This window comes from Phoca vitulina, unplaced genomic scaffold, assembly GCF_004348235.1.
Source record: "Phoca vitulina isolate PV1807 unplaced genomic scaffold, GSC_HSeal_1.0 scaffold61, whole genome shotgun sequence".
Lineage (NCBI taxonomy): Eukaryota > Metazoa > Chordata > Mammalia > Carnivora > Phocidae > Phoca > Phoca vitulina.
In genome coordinates this window covers 4,076,963-4,092,071 of record NW_022589764.1, presented here as the reverse complement: position 1 = coordinate 4,092,071, position 15,109 = coordinate 4,076,963, and the positions used below count along the sequence as shown (strand labels likewise).

General features: G+C 46.4%; 2 protein-coding genes across 5 annotated transcripts in view; one reads left to right on the top strand and one right to left on the bottom strand.

Annotated features, from left to right (window-relative positions):
* PGPEP1L (pyroglutamyl-peptidase I like) overlaps positions 1-602 on the bottom strand; it is a 28,156-nt gene extending 27,554 nt beyond the window's left edge. The window contains exons 1-2 of the mRNA XM_032391276.1: positions 572-602; positions 67-119 (exon numbers count right to left, since the gene is read on the bottom strand). Of these exons, the coding sequence (XP_032247167.1) occupies positions 67-119; positions 572-602 (84 nt within the window). The remainder of the gene's footprint in view (positions 1-66; positions 120-571) is intronic.
* A 13,288-nt stretch (positions 603-13,890) lies between these two features.
* The window catches only part of FAM169B (family with sequence similarity 169 member B), a 92,447-nt gene continuing 91,228 nt past the window's right edge, over positions 13,891-15,109 (top strand). For 3 of the 4 annotated variants that reach the window (XR_004297770.1, XM_032391324.1, XM_032391328.1), the window contains exon 1: positions 13,891-13,956. Coding sequence is in view for 3 of the 4 variants with exons in the window: in XM_032391324.1 (XP_032247215.1) it covers positions 13,926-13,956 (31 nt within the window). In the remaining variant the exon portion in view is untranslated. The remainder of the gene's footprint in view (positions 13,957-15,109) is intronic. The other variant, XM_032391325.1, reaches the window with a different exon arrangement.

Here is a 15,109-nt window from a genome sequence, read left to right as displayed (position 1 = left end):
TTTCTCAGCCACAGGAGGAATCGGTGGGGCCCTGAGCTGCAGGGTCTGGGCCTGGTGGGAGTTTACCTTCACTGCTTCCCAGCTGGAATTCACCAGGTACTGCCGGAAGGGTCCAAAACCTGAAGCCAAAGAGACCCTGGTTAGCTCAGGTCAGGCTTAGTTGGGTCTCTACACCTGGGCTGCTCCCCAAATTCCCATGGGAGCTTCCTGATGCTCCCAGGGCCATGGGGGGCTCCGAGCACTCCACACACGCCCCTTCTTGAAGAATGCAACCTCACTGATCTGGGAGCATTTTTAGAGTTCTCTGTGGCAGGCATTGTGGGGGAGCCAAAAAGGAACGAGCTGCTGACCCACCCCCAAGCTAGGAAGGCTTGAGAAAGTGCACAAGTGTCTGGTTAAAATGCATGCTTTGTTAAGAGCCTAGAAACACACCCGTGTGAATATGCCCAGTCGTTTGCTAGGAGAGGTGCAAAGTCAATTCAGCGGAGGAGGGTGGCCTTTTCAACAAATGGGGCTGGAACAACAGGATACCCAGAGGCAAAAACATGAATCCTCAACCTCAGTCTCGCACCTTGGACAAAAATTAACTCAAAGTGGATCATGGCCTTCAATGAAAAAAGGAAAACCATAAAACTTTTACGGGGGAAAAGGGAGAAAATCTTGAGACCTACCCTTAGGCAAGTGCTTGACACCAAGAGCACACCATGATCTATGAAAGTAAACGTTAATAAACTGGACCCCACCCAAGTGAGAACTTTTGCTGCACAAAAACGCCTTTTGAAAGAATGGAAAGAAAATTATGGATAGGAGGAAAAAAGAAAAAAACAGTTACAGACCACACATCTGATGCAGGCCTTGTATGTAGAATATATAAAGAACTCTCAAAACTCAACATTAAGGGGTGCCTGGGTGGCTCAGTCATTAAACATCTGCCTTCGGCTCAGGTCATGATCCCAGGGTCCTGGGATCGAGCCCCGCATCAGGCTCCCTGCTCAGCGGGAAGCCTGCTTCTCCCTCTCCCACTCCCCCTGCTTGTGTTCCCTCTCTCACTGTGTCTCTCTCTGTCAAATAAATAAAATCTTTAAAAAAAACCCAAAAAACCAAAAAAAACCTCAACATTAAAAAAACAACCCAATTAGAAAGCTGGCAAAATACACAAAGGGACATTTCACTGAAGAAGATCTATGTACAGACAGCAAACAAGCATAGCAGGGGATATCTGACATCACTCACCAGCAGGGAAACACGAATTAAAACCACGATGAGATATTATCACACTTCTAGAAGAGCGGCTAAAATAGAAATACCGATAACCCCAAAAGCTGGCAAGGATGAGGAGAAACTGGCTCATACCCATTGCTTACTGGGAATGTAAAACAGTACTGCCACTCTGGGAAACAGTTTGCCAGATCCTTTTAAAACTGAAAGTGGACTTCCCACCACACACACTCCTGGCTATTTATCCCAGAGAAATGAAGACTAGTTTTCATGTAGAAACTTGTACACACATGTTCACAGCAGCTTTACTTATAATAACCCAAAGCTGGAAACTACTCAAATGTCCTTCAAGAGGTGAACAATGAAGCAAGAATTCCAGATCATGCAATACTACTACTCAGCAGTGAAGAGAAAAAAGTAGAAACCACACAAATGTGTGCATCAACTGATGAATGGGTAAACAAAATGTGTGATCCATACAATGGGGGATATTATTTGTCGATAAAAGGAAGTGAAGTACTAATACATGGTACAACATGGCTGAGCTTTGAAAATATTATGCTAAGTGAAAGAAGCCAGCCACAAAGGACCACGTAGTGTATGGCCCCATTTATACGACATATCCAAAATTGGCAATCTAGAGAGACAGAAAATAGGTTAGTGGTTAGTAGATTTGGAGTGGGGAGCATGCTGGGGGGGTGATGTGGGAAAAAAAGACAAAAGAAGAATTAAATTTCCTTACTACCTACAGCCCATTGACAAGTCCTTGAAACACGCGGAGTGACCTTCCTCTAGGAGCTCAGCTGCCTCAATGTTAATACTTTGCTAAGGGCGAAAGGCAATCTTAGCCTGACCCTTAGGATCCTGTAAGTCTTTAACATATGAAAATTCCTTTGGAAACTTCATTTATCTCTACTCCCCAAGATACATGTTGGCAGTCATCCCCCAAGCATATGGCCCACCGATATACATCTGAAGGGTCTCATAACTAAGGTTTTATTAGATGGTAATAAATGGCCTTTTCCCAACAATAGCTAGCCCCCTCAAGGTCCTGGAAACCTTGCTTCCAAAATTCCTTAGACAATTATGCCATCCCTAACCCTCTCCCAACTTGAAAGTATATGATGGGCCACTCCTCATGACCCCATTGCAGCTCCTTCTGCCCAGGGGTCCTGTCCCCGTGCTTTAATAAAACTACCTTTTTGCACCAAAGACGTCTCAAGAATTCTTTCTTGGCCGTTGGCTCTGAACCCTAACATCTTTCCGACATCAGGGTGGATTAGGGAGTTATAACTAAGGGGCTCGGGATTTCTTTTCAAGGTAATTCAAATGTTCTCAAATTGGTTGTGTGATGAATGCATAACTCTATGAATATACTAAAAGCCATCGAACTGTCCATTTTATTTATTTTTAGGGTTTTTTTTAAAGATTTTATTTAATTTATTTATTTTTTAAAGATTTTATTTATTTATTTGAGAGAGAGAGAATGAGAGAGAACACATGAGAGGGGGGAGGGTCAGAGGGAGAAGCAGACTCCCCGCCGAGCAGGGAGCCCGATGTGGGACTTGATCCAGGGACTCCAGGATCATGACCTGAGCCGAAGGCAGTCGCTTAACCAACTGAGCCACCCAGGCGCCCTTAAGATTTTATTTTTAAGTAATCTCTATACCCAACATGCAGCTCAAGCTCACAACCCCGAGATCAAGAGTCACACACTCCACTGACTGAGCCACACATGAAAACTGTCCGTCTTAAGTGAATTGTATAGCATGTGAATTTTGTCTCAATAAAGCTGTTTAAAAAAAAAAAAAAAAAGGAACCATTGATACATACAACAGCTTGGATGAACCTCAAAGGAAATATGCAGAGTGAAAACAAGCCAGTCTCAAAACGATACATACTGCATGATGCCGTTTATACAATATTTGTAAAATAACATCATTATAGAGGTGCAGAACAGCTTAATGGTGGTCAGGAGTTAGAGGTGGGGGAAGTGGCTTGTTTTCAACTCAGATATCTAGACACCCTGTGGCCCAGTCAAGGTGACACCTAAAATTAACCATCAAAAGATGGTGTAGGAGTGACCACACCCCTGGGACCTCTTATTTTACCTCTCCTTCAGAGTGGCCCTTGCTCAGAGCTCCCGGCCCCCCCCCCCCCCTGCCCCCGTAGGGGAGGTCAGTGGCTGCCCGGAGCTCAGGCTTTCAGAGGAGGAGCCAGTCCTAGAAAGGATGGTGCCTTCGAAGTTCTGAGCCTCTGAGTCTAGAACCGCTAACAAGCGTGGCTCACAAGGGGTTGATCTTTCTCAGGCAATACAAAATTTTGGACAGGATGTCCTGACACCAGGAAGCTGATGGTGTCCTCTTGACACTGACTGACTCCTATAGAATAAGACTGTAGCTGCCACTGGGGCAGCCAGAAAAAAAAAAAAAAAAAAACCTTAGAAAATATTGAGATTCAGAAAAAATCACTGAGAAACCAGGTACCTCAGACTAAAATCACAGCGCCACACACACACACAAATCACATTCTGCTTTAGAATCATATTCAGATCAAAACAGTCAGATCATCTCTTATCTGTTTTTAATTAGGAAAAACAACTCAGCAAGTACAGGTTGGAAGCTCTTGTTTTGTAGGGTCACATCTTACACTTTAAACTTGGCAGGCCCTCAGGGTGAAATCTGCATAAGGCTAGAGGAACCTTCTCGAAATCAAGGGAGGCTCTTTGGAGGGATGCAGGTTTTCTCAGCCTCCCACTATTCTTATTGGTGCCAGTCGGAATGCCTTGAACCTGAGGCCGTTTGTCAGAGCTCTGTCCTCCCCCACCCCCATCAGTCTCTGTGCCAACTGTCTTGGCCAGATTTCCACGCAAATCCAATTACATGAAGAGACTACCCCTGGCAGTTCAAAGCATTTTTAATAAAGGAAGGCCACACTCTAGAAGCCAGTGGGCATTCCCAAATGGTGCCTGATGATCAGGTACTTCATCAAACAATCTAGAGTTTGCCAGCAAACCACAAGCTGACAGGCCAAGCGGCAGGGGTCCACGTGAGTTGAAGACGTGCCAACTGGGCTTCAATATTCATATTTCATTTGTGACAAGCATTGCATTCATCAGGGGTACAGTTTCCTTAGCAATTCAAGAATATTTTGAACCACTCAATCTCTATACCCCAAGTAACACAAATGAGAACAAGGGAGATAAAAGGTTTTCAAAAGATTTTCTTTTCCTCAGAAGGTTAACAGGAGTTTGATTATAGCCTGAAAATATTAAGATAGTTACGTTTCGATTTTCCATGTCCATAGGACTCCTTGTCTCCTGTTTCCTTCATTTCACACAATTCAAAAAACTTAAAATATGCCAAAAGTGTCTAACTAGAAAGAAGGAACTTTGTAAAGAAATCAAACCCTTTTGGGACCAGCTGTGACAATGACTGGGGGTGGCAGGGGTTGATTTGGGATGAGCTGGAGAAAGGTAGGAGTGGGTGGCTACCATTCACTCTAAGTTGATCTTTTGGGGTTCAGAGTCTCCAATTGGAGGCTCTCCGGTGGTGTTCAGGGCTTTCTGAGTGGCTGAAAGCTCTTCAGTCTGCGTGTTGGGGGCTGTGTTCTCCTTTGGGGGTGGTTCTTGTAGATGGACCGCTGTCCAAGCCTTACAAGGCCCCATCCTTTCTGGATCCCCAGCTCCCACTGCCTTGCTATGGAGCTGTACCCCGGGGATGTCACATGGACCCACTGGGCCCCAGACTCAGGGAGAGCAGGTGCCAGCCTCGGATTCCTCCCCAGTTGGGCGGACGGAGAAGGTCTGAGCCTGAGCCACATGCAGGCACCTTTGAATTGAAGGAGTGGAGCAGAGTGGAAAAGCGTCTCTGTCCGCTGTTTTTCAGTAGGGCATAGCAAGAAGTGAGAAGCAAGCTTCCATCTGGAATTATTGGCACCACCAGTTGCCACTCCTTTTTCCCCCGAGAGGGAACCCTTTATGAGCAGATCAGGCAAGTGCACATTCCGCGGTCAGGCTAAAAGCGCAAATGGGAAAGCAGAAAAATAGTCTTACCAGTCACCACCACGCAGCTGGGCTGGGAATCCATGAAACCCAAGCGGGGAGCGTGTATCTGTGCCTCTGGGTGTCAGATGGCCGTGGCTCCGCCCAGGGCACGGGGCACTCCGACCACTGGGCGCCGCCCCCCGCGCGGCTGCCAGCCTCAGGCTCCTCTCGGGGGCGCCCAGCCTTGTGCCTCCCCGCCCCCCAAAGGCTGAAGACTCCTGGGTGTGGGTAGGGCGGTAAGATGATGCCCTTGACAGCAGAAATAGCCAGTCCGGGGCTCAGAGGCTTTGGGCAACAGACAAACAGAGGGTCGGAGCACCATCTGGGACTTTCTGGACCCTTGGGGTCGGGGTTAGGTTGTTGCTGGGTATGGGTCAAAGGTGAGCCTTGAGTTTGGTGATCAACTGCCCCTGTTTGCCTGGGGCTGAGGGGTTTCTGGGATTGGGACGGGGGGGAGGGAGTACAAAAATGTGCTGTAACCCATAGAGTCCCAGGCAAATCAGGTTGGTGGGTGCCCCTACAATCTGTTTGTTTAGAATTTGTTTCCTCTCTTTAGTAATCTTCCTCCTTCCCTCCCCCTGGAGTCCCTCATTGTGTTTGGCTATGATGACTTCGTGAAATTTTGTTGCTCTTGAAACTGATTGTGCAAAATATGTAAAAAAAAAAAAAAAAAAAGGAAAAAGAAAACCAAAACCACAGATGAAGCTTATGGTAACAATGCTGGTTGAAAGCACGTGTCATCTATAAGCTGTGGGTGCTCAGACAAGTTCACCTCTCTGTGCCCTGTCTCCCCTTTCTGTGAAATGGACGGGATCACAGCACCCCCCTTCCTGAATGGAGCCCTCCCAAGCCTGGGGGGCATTGTCCTCAGCCCCTACAGCCCTGGGGGCGGGGGGCTCACCCGGCCAGCAAAATCTACTTTTTTTTTTTTTGGCTTCTCAGACTGTGCCCTCCCCACACCACATCCTGCCTGCCATGAGTGCTTAATGCCGCACTGGACCATGCACCACTAAACGTTAGTCACTGCCCCGTGGTGGCCTTCCACCTGGCTCTGTAGACATTCCTCTGCCTTCTTAATTGTGGCAGAGTAACTAAAGCTACCATTTGGGGCTAGTTTCTCTATGGAAGAAGCCATGTTATGCAACATCTTGACCTTTCAGAATATATTATATATATATAGTTTTATAGATATAGTTTTTATGTAGTTTCATATATAAAAGTTTTATATAGTTTTTATATTTAAACTTTTATATATAACTTTTATACATAAAAGTTTTATATATATACATATATAAATATGTATATATATACACATGTGTATATATATATAGTTTTTTAGCTAAAAATACTTTTTTTTAGAAAGCTAATAGAAGGTGGGGAGCCTGGATGGCTCAGTTGGTTAAGCTTTTGACTCTTTTCTTTTTTAATTTATTAATTTATTTGAGAGAGAGAGAAAGCGTGCACAAGCAGGGGGAGGGGTAGAGGGAGAGGGAGAAGCAGACTCCCCGCTGAGCTGGGAGCCCGATGGGGGCTTGATCCCAGGATCTCAGGATCATGACCTGAGCCAAAGGCAGACTGAGCCACCCAGGCACCCCTGAGCAACCGACTCTAGAATTTGGCTCAAGTCATGATCTCAGGGTCCTGGGATCAAGCCCTATGTGGGACTCCCCACTCAGCGGGGGAGTCTGCTTGAGATTCTCTCTCTTCCTCTCTCTCTACCCCTCCTCCTGCTCTCGCTCTCTCTCAAATAAGTAAATAAAATCTTAAAAAAAAATAGCTGTCTAATAGGACGCACAAAAAACCATTCTCTTTCCCCATCTGGGCATGGCCATGAGAAGCTCTAGCCCAGGGAGACTGACAGAGCTCCTCCAGGGTCCCAGTGTTTCCCCAAGTTCAGAGTGCCTTGTATTAGAGGGTGTGGCCATGTGGTTCCATCTTCTTAATTGGCCCCCTGATAGAAAAAAACTATACCACTCCCTTTAATTGGGATCATTGCCAAGGACTAGACTCCACCTGATGCCTTCCTGGGACGCTGAACCAACGGCCATTCCTTTTAATTGGCCCCTGGTGTGGGCTGCAGGCTTATTTACAGCGGAGAGCAGGTGGGAAGTGGCATTTGCCCCCAGTGGCCTTCCCCTGCCTGCTCTGGGAGGCTGGGGCCACCTTGTTTTTGCAGGGATGCAGAGGGCATTGCATTACACCTTATTTTGAGATTAAAGTAGACAATACAGAAATCCAAGTTTGAAAGCCATTACCCAGTTTTTCTCATACTCCCTCAGGCATTGTGCATGTTATATCAACTCCCCACTTTGGTGAGTGGCTCCTCTGGTTCAAGTTCATGTCACTTACTTAGCCCTTCTGTCCGGAAGGTTTTGCTTGCCCATCACAGTCATAAACAAATGAGGCCACTGGAAATGCCGGCATTTGTCGAGTTGGTTGCTGCTGCCGTCAAACCCTGCTATCCACGCTAGTGAGATCTGGGTAGCTAACTTGTGTTTGCTTATCACACCTGGAAACGTATCACACCTGGAAACAGACTTAACTGTTCAGACCGCCAGTTGTTAACAACGCTACTTTTCTGATAACGACACCGCAATTTCTATTTTTAGTTTTTTCAGGGTTTGACATAAGCCATTCTTCTTTTAACTTAAACTAGAATGTGTCCTGGCATTTTCACTTGCCCAAAATTCGCTTATTTTTCTTAGGTTCTAAACTTTTCCCTAATTTTGCAATTAATAAAAAAGGGAGAGATGTAAAATATTTTTACTTAGCAACAGTGACATGTGTCTCTGATTGTATTCAGCCCCACCTGGAAAAAAAAAAACCCCACACATTCTCATTCTCTAAAATGAAAACAACTCAGAGAAGTATGGATTTTGAGGTCTGACATCTGCACTTTTATTTCTTTTTCCATTGTAAAAACAAATGGTCTCTAACAATCGCTGATGTCAAACACAATCTTCAGGCCCGTGAAACACAGTAAGCCTGAGAACGAATAAGGCAACTAAAGAGGGATGTTTTATTTAACAAAAAAGCACAGTGATCTTCCTTATGAGTTAGATTCCCGAGAGGAAAATATTTGTAATCATGTTTGACTCTGGGATTAAGAGGGCAAGGTGCGACCCTCTCTCAGTGAACTGAAAAGCAAGCAACAGTACACACGTGTTCTCACCAGGGACGACAAATGCGGGCTGCCAAGATTATAATATCCCAAGACCTAAATATTTCGAGTTTTGAACCAAACATAAAACTTTGTGGGATTTGTTTTAAATTTCTCATTGGCAAGTTGTGACTTCCTGCTTAAGCAAGAAAAAGGATTAAAACGGTTTATTTGTCTCTGACATGAACAGCCTTACAACACATTTTGTACACTTGACATAAATGAAATTTAATCAACCTGGTCAAATTCCTCTTGGGAGGTGGGGAGAATAAATCAATCATCAAGACACACGTGCAATTAAATAATAATAATAGTAATAAGTCTCCTCTATGTCAAACATCTTTGCTTCCAGCTCAGCTACTTATGTCTATCATAAAATATAAAACTCACACCCAAACTGCCTCTTGTCAAAGCATTGACTGAACCTCGAAAAATGTCACTCTTCCAAGGTAGCCTTTGGGACTCCCTCAACCCCATTCCTTTGCTTTTCCAGCTTAACTGTTCAAAAGCGGCCAAAACACAGTCTCTGTAAAGAGCTTCAAGTAACCATTGCGGGCCACAGGGTCTCTGTTGCAACTGTTCAGCTCCGCCCTTGTAGCTTTCAAAGCAGCGTGGATAATATGCAAACGAGGGGGCGTGGCTGTGTTCCAATAACTATGAATTTTGAGTACATATACTGCCCATGTGACACACACCATTACTCCTCTTTTGATTTCTTAAACTATTTACAAACGTAAAACCTATTTTTAGCTCACAGGCTGTACAAAAAATAGGCGGAGGGCTGATTTGGGGCGTCGGTTGTAATTTGCCAGACCCTGAGACGGAATACGATGTTTCTTCCATAGGAAGCAGGATATGTTGATGATAAAGTGACCTTATGGGATACGGGAACACATTCGTAGTTAAATGAGTAACGAGATTTGGTTAAAATCAAAATGAGGATTGAGCAATTCAGAATATTCCATATTCGATCACCCCCCCACCTTTTTTCTGCTTTCCCTTCTTTGTTAGGTTGGCCCGGTGTTGTTACAGGATTCTTTGTCCCCTTACTGCCCGTGGTTCTTAGTCATGCCGCTTTGAAGAATGAAGAGGTAGACCAGACGAAGGGTGATGGACAGCAAAGCAAAGTTAATATTGAGCAAGAGTATAAAGCCCCCGGAGAGGGATGGGATACCCGAATGGGTTGCGCCCCCCACCCCGTTCTAAGTTAGGGGTTTTTATGAGCTCTTTTGCAGAACTTTCTTACACAATCAGGGTGTGCTGAGTCGTGCCAAACCAGGGCTTTGGTCATGTATCTGTCTACCTATTAGGTTAATGTCCATGTGCTGATGGTGGTGTTTTTTTATTTTTTTTTCCTGACATCTAGGGGCTTAGGACTTAACTGCCCCTTGCCCATGATATTGACAAATGCTTTTGTGGTTATTGTCTTTTTTTTTTTTTAAAAGATTTTATTTATTTATTTGACAGAGAGAGAGACAGCGAGAGAGGGAACACAAGCAGGGGGAGTGGGAGAGGGAGAAGCAGGCTTCCTGCTGAGCAGGAGCCTGATGCGGGCCTGCATCCCAGGACCCTGAGATCATGACCCAAGCTGAAGGCAGATGCTTAACAACTGAGCCACCCAGGCGCCCCATGTGGTTATTGTCTTATTTTAGGACATTTTGCAGAAGTCATTTCTGCAAAGGCTGCAAAGCAGAATGTCAGTGTGGTCCTGTCTAAGCTGCAAAACAGGATGTCAGTGCTATTTTATTTTAGCAGTCCTGACTCCTTATTTTCTTGTTGGGGACCCTGGCCCTGACTACCTAACTACCTAACTGTCCAACTAATTCCTAACACTGTTAAATTCGAAGAGCATTCTGAATGAATGTGGCAAACAGTTTTGTGCTCAAAATTACAGTATTTATGGTTTTTACTAATGTGGAATTGTTCACTGAAGCAGTTAGCAATAGATATTTTTTCTCGCCAGTTGACGTGCTATTGCTGGATTCCTAGGTGAGATTTGGCTCCAACACCCATGTAAGGAAGGACCCTAAAGCTGTTATTTCACCTTTTTGCAGGTTTCTGACACCACATATGCATGTTTTTAACTTCCCTACTGAAGAATAGCTTTCAAATGCTCACGGCATTTACTTATTTAAAAATGGAAAATTTTAGGGGTACCTGGGTGGCTCAGTTGGTTAAGCGTCTGCTTTTGGCTGGGGTCATGATCCCGGGGTCCTAGGATGGAGCCCCACATTGGGCTCCCTGCTCGGTGGAGAGTCTGCTTTTCCCTCTCTCTCTGCCGCTCCCCCTACTTGTGCTCTCTCTCAAATAAATAAAATTTTTAAAAAAAGGAAAACTTCAGACATTTACAATATTCAGAAACAACCATTTGAAACTGTTTTAAAACAATCAGAGAATTGGTATGTTAGAAACCACATTACAACGTTGGGATTATGTTCAATATCCCATGGGAAGTTGGTATAGAAAGATACTAGTTTGTACAACGTCACCAAAGAATTGTGAATTAATAGCTTGAAAATTTGTGTTTTAAAATTTCTAGCAGTTTGCTATGATATATCACAAGGTACTATTTCCCCTACATTTTATAGGAGAAAGGTTTGTCTAAATTTTTCTTCTGTCTTACATTTTTTTCTTCCATTTTTGCTAAGCCTTGATCTGGTTTTTTTCTTTCTCCTTTTTTCAGGACTACAGCTCCTGGACCAAAAAGTAACAACTGCTACAAGAGGAATTTGTTTACTTATTAAATAAAATCCAGTAGCTTGCTAACCCTTATGTTTAAATACCGGATTTTTCTTTCAAATTTCACAAATACCTTGGGAATGGCTAGAACAGTTGTGTGTGTGTGTGTGTGTGTGTGTGTGTGTGTGTGTTTTATAAAGATTTTTACTTATTTGAGAGAGAGAGAGCAGGGGGAGGGGCAGAGGGAGAGGGAGAAGCAGATGCTCCGCTAAGCAGGGAGCCCGATGCAGGACTCCATCCCAAGACCCTGGGATCATGACCTGAGCTGAAGACAGATGCTTAACTGACTGAGCCACCCCAGAATAGTTGTGTTCTTAACACTGAAGAAATTCCCATGTAGATAAATGAGGCCAGAGGGAGGATTAGACTACCTCCTGGTTATGAGACAGAGCCATACTGAAAACATGCTCTAGGACTTTGTGGGGCCCCTATTTTCCAGTGTACATGTATAAATAATATATTTCCTCTCTTCGTGGTTAGGATTAAGGGCAATTTTAGTGTCAGAATGAGTGTGGAGTCACTGAGGTTTGAGGAAGGTTTAGATACCCGACAACTTATTTATAGACAATCTGAGGGTCTACTTGGAAAATCTATGATAATCGACTTTAAAAATTATTAGACCTCATAAGAGTGGCAGGATATGAGACTGGCACATATCCAAGCCCATAGTTTTCTTGTGTACCAGCAATACCCAATTAGCAAGTATAACCAGAAAAAAGAAAAAGCCCATTCACAATGGCCAACAAATATCAGAAATATGTAGGAATAAACACAGCATAAGAACTCTGTAAGAACTCTAGAACTTTAGCCCCCCTCCCCTCCAAAAGGGAACTGAATAAACTTGAGTGTGCTTCTGTTCTTTGATTGGAAGACTCAAAACTTTAAAGATGTGAATACTGTGCAAATTAATGTTCAAGGTAAGAAGCAATCTATGCCAACTCCCAATATCCTTAACTACCTCATTGAATATTTGATTAGGAAGGGTTTGTCCTCCTGGATGTCCAAACACATGCTAAAGCTGTGGTCATTAAGATAGTGTGGTATTGTAGTAGAAACAGGAAAAATGATCAGTAAAAGAAGAGCCATAATGTATATGGGAATTTAATACATGATTTAGGAAATAATTTATAGTAATGGGGCAAAGAATGGGCCATTTGATGGTGTGGGATCAGATCTAAAGGTCAAAACAATAAAAATATTGGAAGCAAATGTAAACGAATTTATTTTCTAATTTTGAGATAGTTTTAGCCTACCCAAGTGAGACAGAAAACCCGGGAAACTATTAAGGAAAAGAGGGAGTATTTGACTAAATACCAACTTTGGGAACAGGTGTTTAATGAGAAACAGGGTACTTTTCAGTCTAAAATTCTTAATTATTTTTCTGAAGGAACATGTATTCAGGTACTGAGTAAGGGACAGGCAGGGCTAGTTAAGGAGAGATAGTAGGGGGCAATGGATTAGGCTCACAGAAATCCCAGAAATGCTGAGGTATAAGGACATCAGAGATAAGGGAACAAACCAGACTACCCTGCCCTGGGTGTCAGAGTGGGGGTGGGGGGGTGGGGGTGGAGGGACAGTTTTATTGAGCAAGGATCCAGAAAAAGCTCTCCGGAGTGAGAGGGGTCCTGATAGGGTTGCCGATGTGGGCCCCCCCCAAAATTCTTTTCTTTTTTTTTTTTTTTTAATTTTATTATGTTATGTTAATCACCATACAGTCTTTCATTTAGAACTGACCAGGGAGCTTGTGGCTTTATCATTCTTGTGATGTCTTGGTTTGAGTAAGGACTGGTGATAACATCTTTAATGGCTTACCTCTTCCTTGGGGTCTGGTTATTCTTTGTTGGTCGCCATGTGACTGCCATAAAAAAACATCAACAACCCCCCCCCCCCCTCCCCCCACACCCCCTCCACCTCCACCTCCCCAGACCCTTGGGTCCAGAAGGACTGAGGATGCAGCTTGGGCAGCTGTCCTCAAGGGCCAATTTCAAAGCTGCCAATCAGAGAGCAAGCACTAGTTGACTGACCACAGACCTTTGGGCTCCAAGGCCATTGGCATTTTCAAACCACCCCTGCTCCACACCTCTCCTGTAAAAAACACCTTGAAACATGCCAAGAAGAAGAAATACTGGAGAAACAGCTGGCTGTCATTGAACTATGCTAGTTCAAGTTGAGTACAAGCCTGAACATTTAATCAATGAAAGTATTCCTTATCAGCAAAAATAGGCACATTACAGTCATCAGAAAAAATTTGAAATGGGCAGAACAGGTTATTGGCTGTCCTGCCTTATGAGTGTCATTCGTGGTCTTTGAGTTATTTTTAAACTGTGTAAATTTTCCAAACGGATAATGCAAATGATTCTTGTCCATGGAAATAGAAATAGCAGAAGGAAGTGAGAAGGGGCTCAGGAGAGGGCCACTGGCCATGGGGCGCCCTGCAAATAGTTTTCTCTTGCAGGGAATTAAGAAACTCCTCGGAGGTGTTGGACTGGCTTTGCAAACTGGGGAGTCAAGGTCGCTGGCTGGCGGTGAAGGCCCCAGGCAGGGGGCGGGGGCCCGGGGGCAGGACCAGCTCGGGGGAGGGAGCCGGGAGCCGGGAGCCGGGAGCCGGGAGCCGGGAGCCGGGGCAGCCCCGGGGGAGGGGCGGCTCAGCCTCGGAGCGGGGGCGGGGGCGGGGGCAGTCCCGGGCGGGGGAGGGGAGGGGCGGGGTGGGGCAGGGAAATGGGGCAGCCCGGGGGGAGGGACGCAGCCCGGCGGGAGCCGAGCATGGAGGCTGAGGCCGCTCGCGGAGCCGCAGGTAAGGGGAGCCGCGGCCGGCCGGGCCCGGAGCCCGCTCGCCTCCCTCGCTGGCCGCCGCGATGGCCCCTCCCCGCGTGTAGGGTTTCAATGGCTGGGCTGGCCTGAGAGCTCGGGGCCCCAGCGCTGCAAAACCAGACCGTAAACAGCGCGCCGCGGCCAGGAAACTTTCCCCGGAGTCCGCGCCAGGGCGCCACAAGCCGCGCACCTGTCGCCGCCGGGGAACGAGAAGGGCGGGAGGCCCGGGGCGTCGGCTGCGGGCGCTCACCCCCGGGAGGGGTTAGTCCTGGAAGGGTCACGGTCACGGTCACGGCCACGGCCACGGCTCTCCGGCGCGTCTCCGGGGCCACCCGGCATCCAGACCGCTGACCCGGGCTTGGCGAGCTCACCGCCTTCCCATAGCCTTGGTGGCCTTGTCTGTGAAATGGGAACCGCACGGTGGGGGAGAAATCAGTATAGCAGCTCGGGTTACAGCGGGCGCCTCTGCCCCCCGCCACCCCCTTCCCGGCCTCTGTTTTGTCCCCGGGCATCTTGCGCGACGGGCGCGCGGCCCCCAGCCCAGCAGGCCAGCGGGGGACTCTGGATTTGAGGGCACGCCCCATCCCTGCCCCCCAGCCCCCCTCCTCCCGCGAGCCCCAGGAGGGGCCCTGCCCGGTCCTGTCTCCGGAGAACCAAGCAAAACGGTGCCACTTCTGACTCTGAAGCACGTGGAACAAATCCCCAAAGCGGTGGTCGCCAGTTCCGCAAAAGGAGTGTTTGCAAAGGAGCTGGCGTCTGGGGGTTGGATGCTGAGAAAATGCCTCTTTGCCCCCTGCATCTTCTTCCTCCCGCGGGGACCGGAGGCTGGAAGGGCCCCGCGGCCGGTACCTCTCGACCTCTGGTCCCCTACGCGTCCAGGCCGGTCACGAGGCGCGCGGCCACAGTTGAGCAGCCCTGCCCCCACGTGCAATCCAACCCCAAACTGGACGCTTTCTCCCACCACACATTTTTGTAAGGAAAAAAAAAAATCAGTCTTATTGAAGCTCCTCTGCTTTTTATTGGAAGCCAGCAGGGGCAAAGGACTGGTTTTAATGGCCTGCATTTAAAAGCTGTGACTTTGAGTTGTTTTCCCCAGATTTCGAGTGAGTTAAGGAGAGAAGGTGGCCACTAGCCAA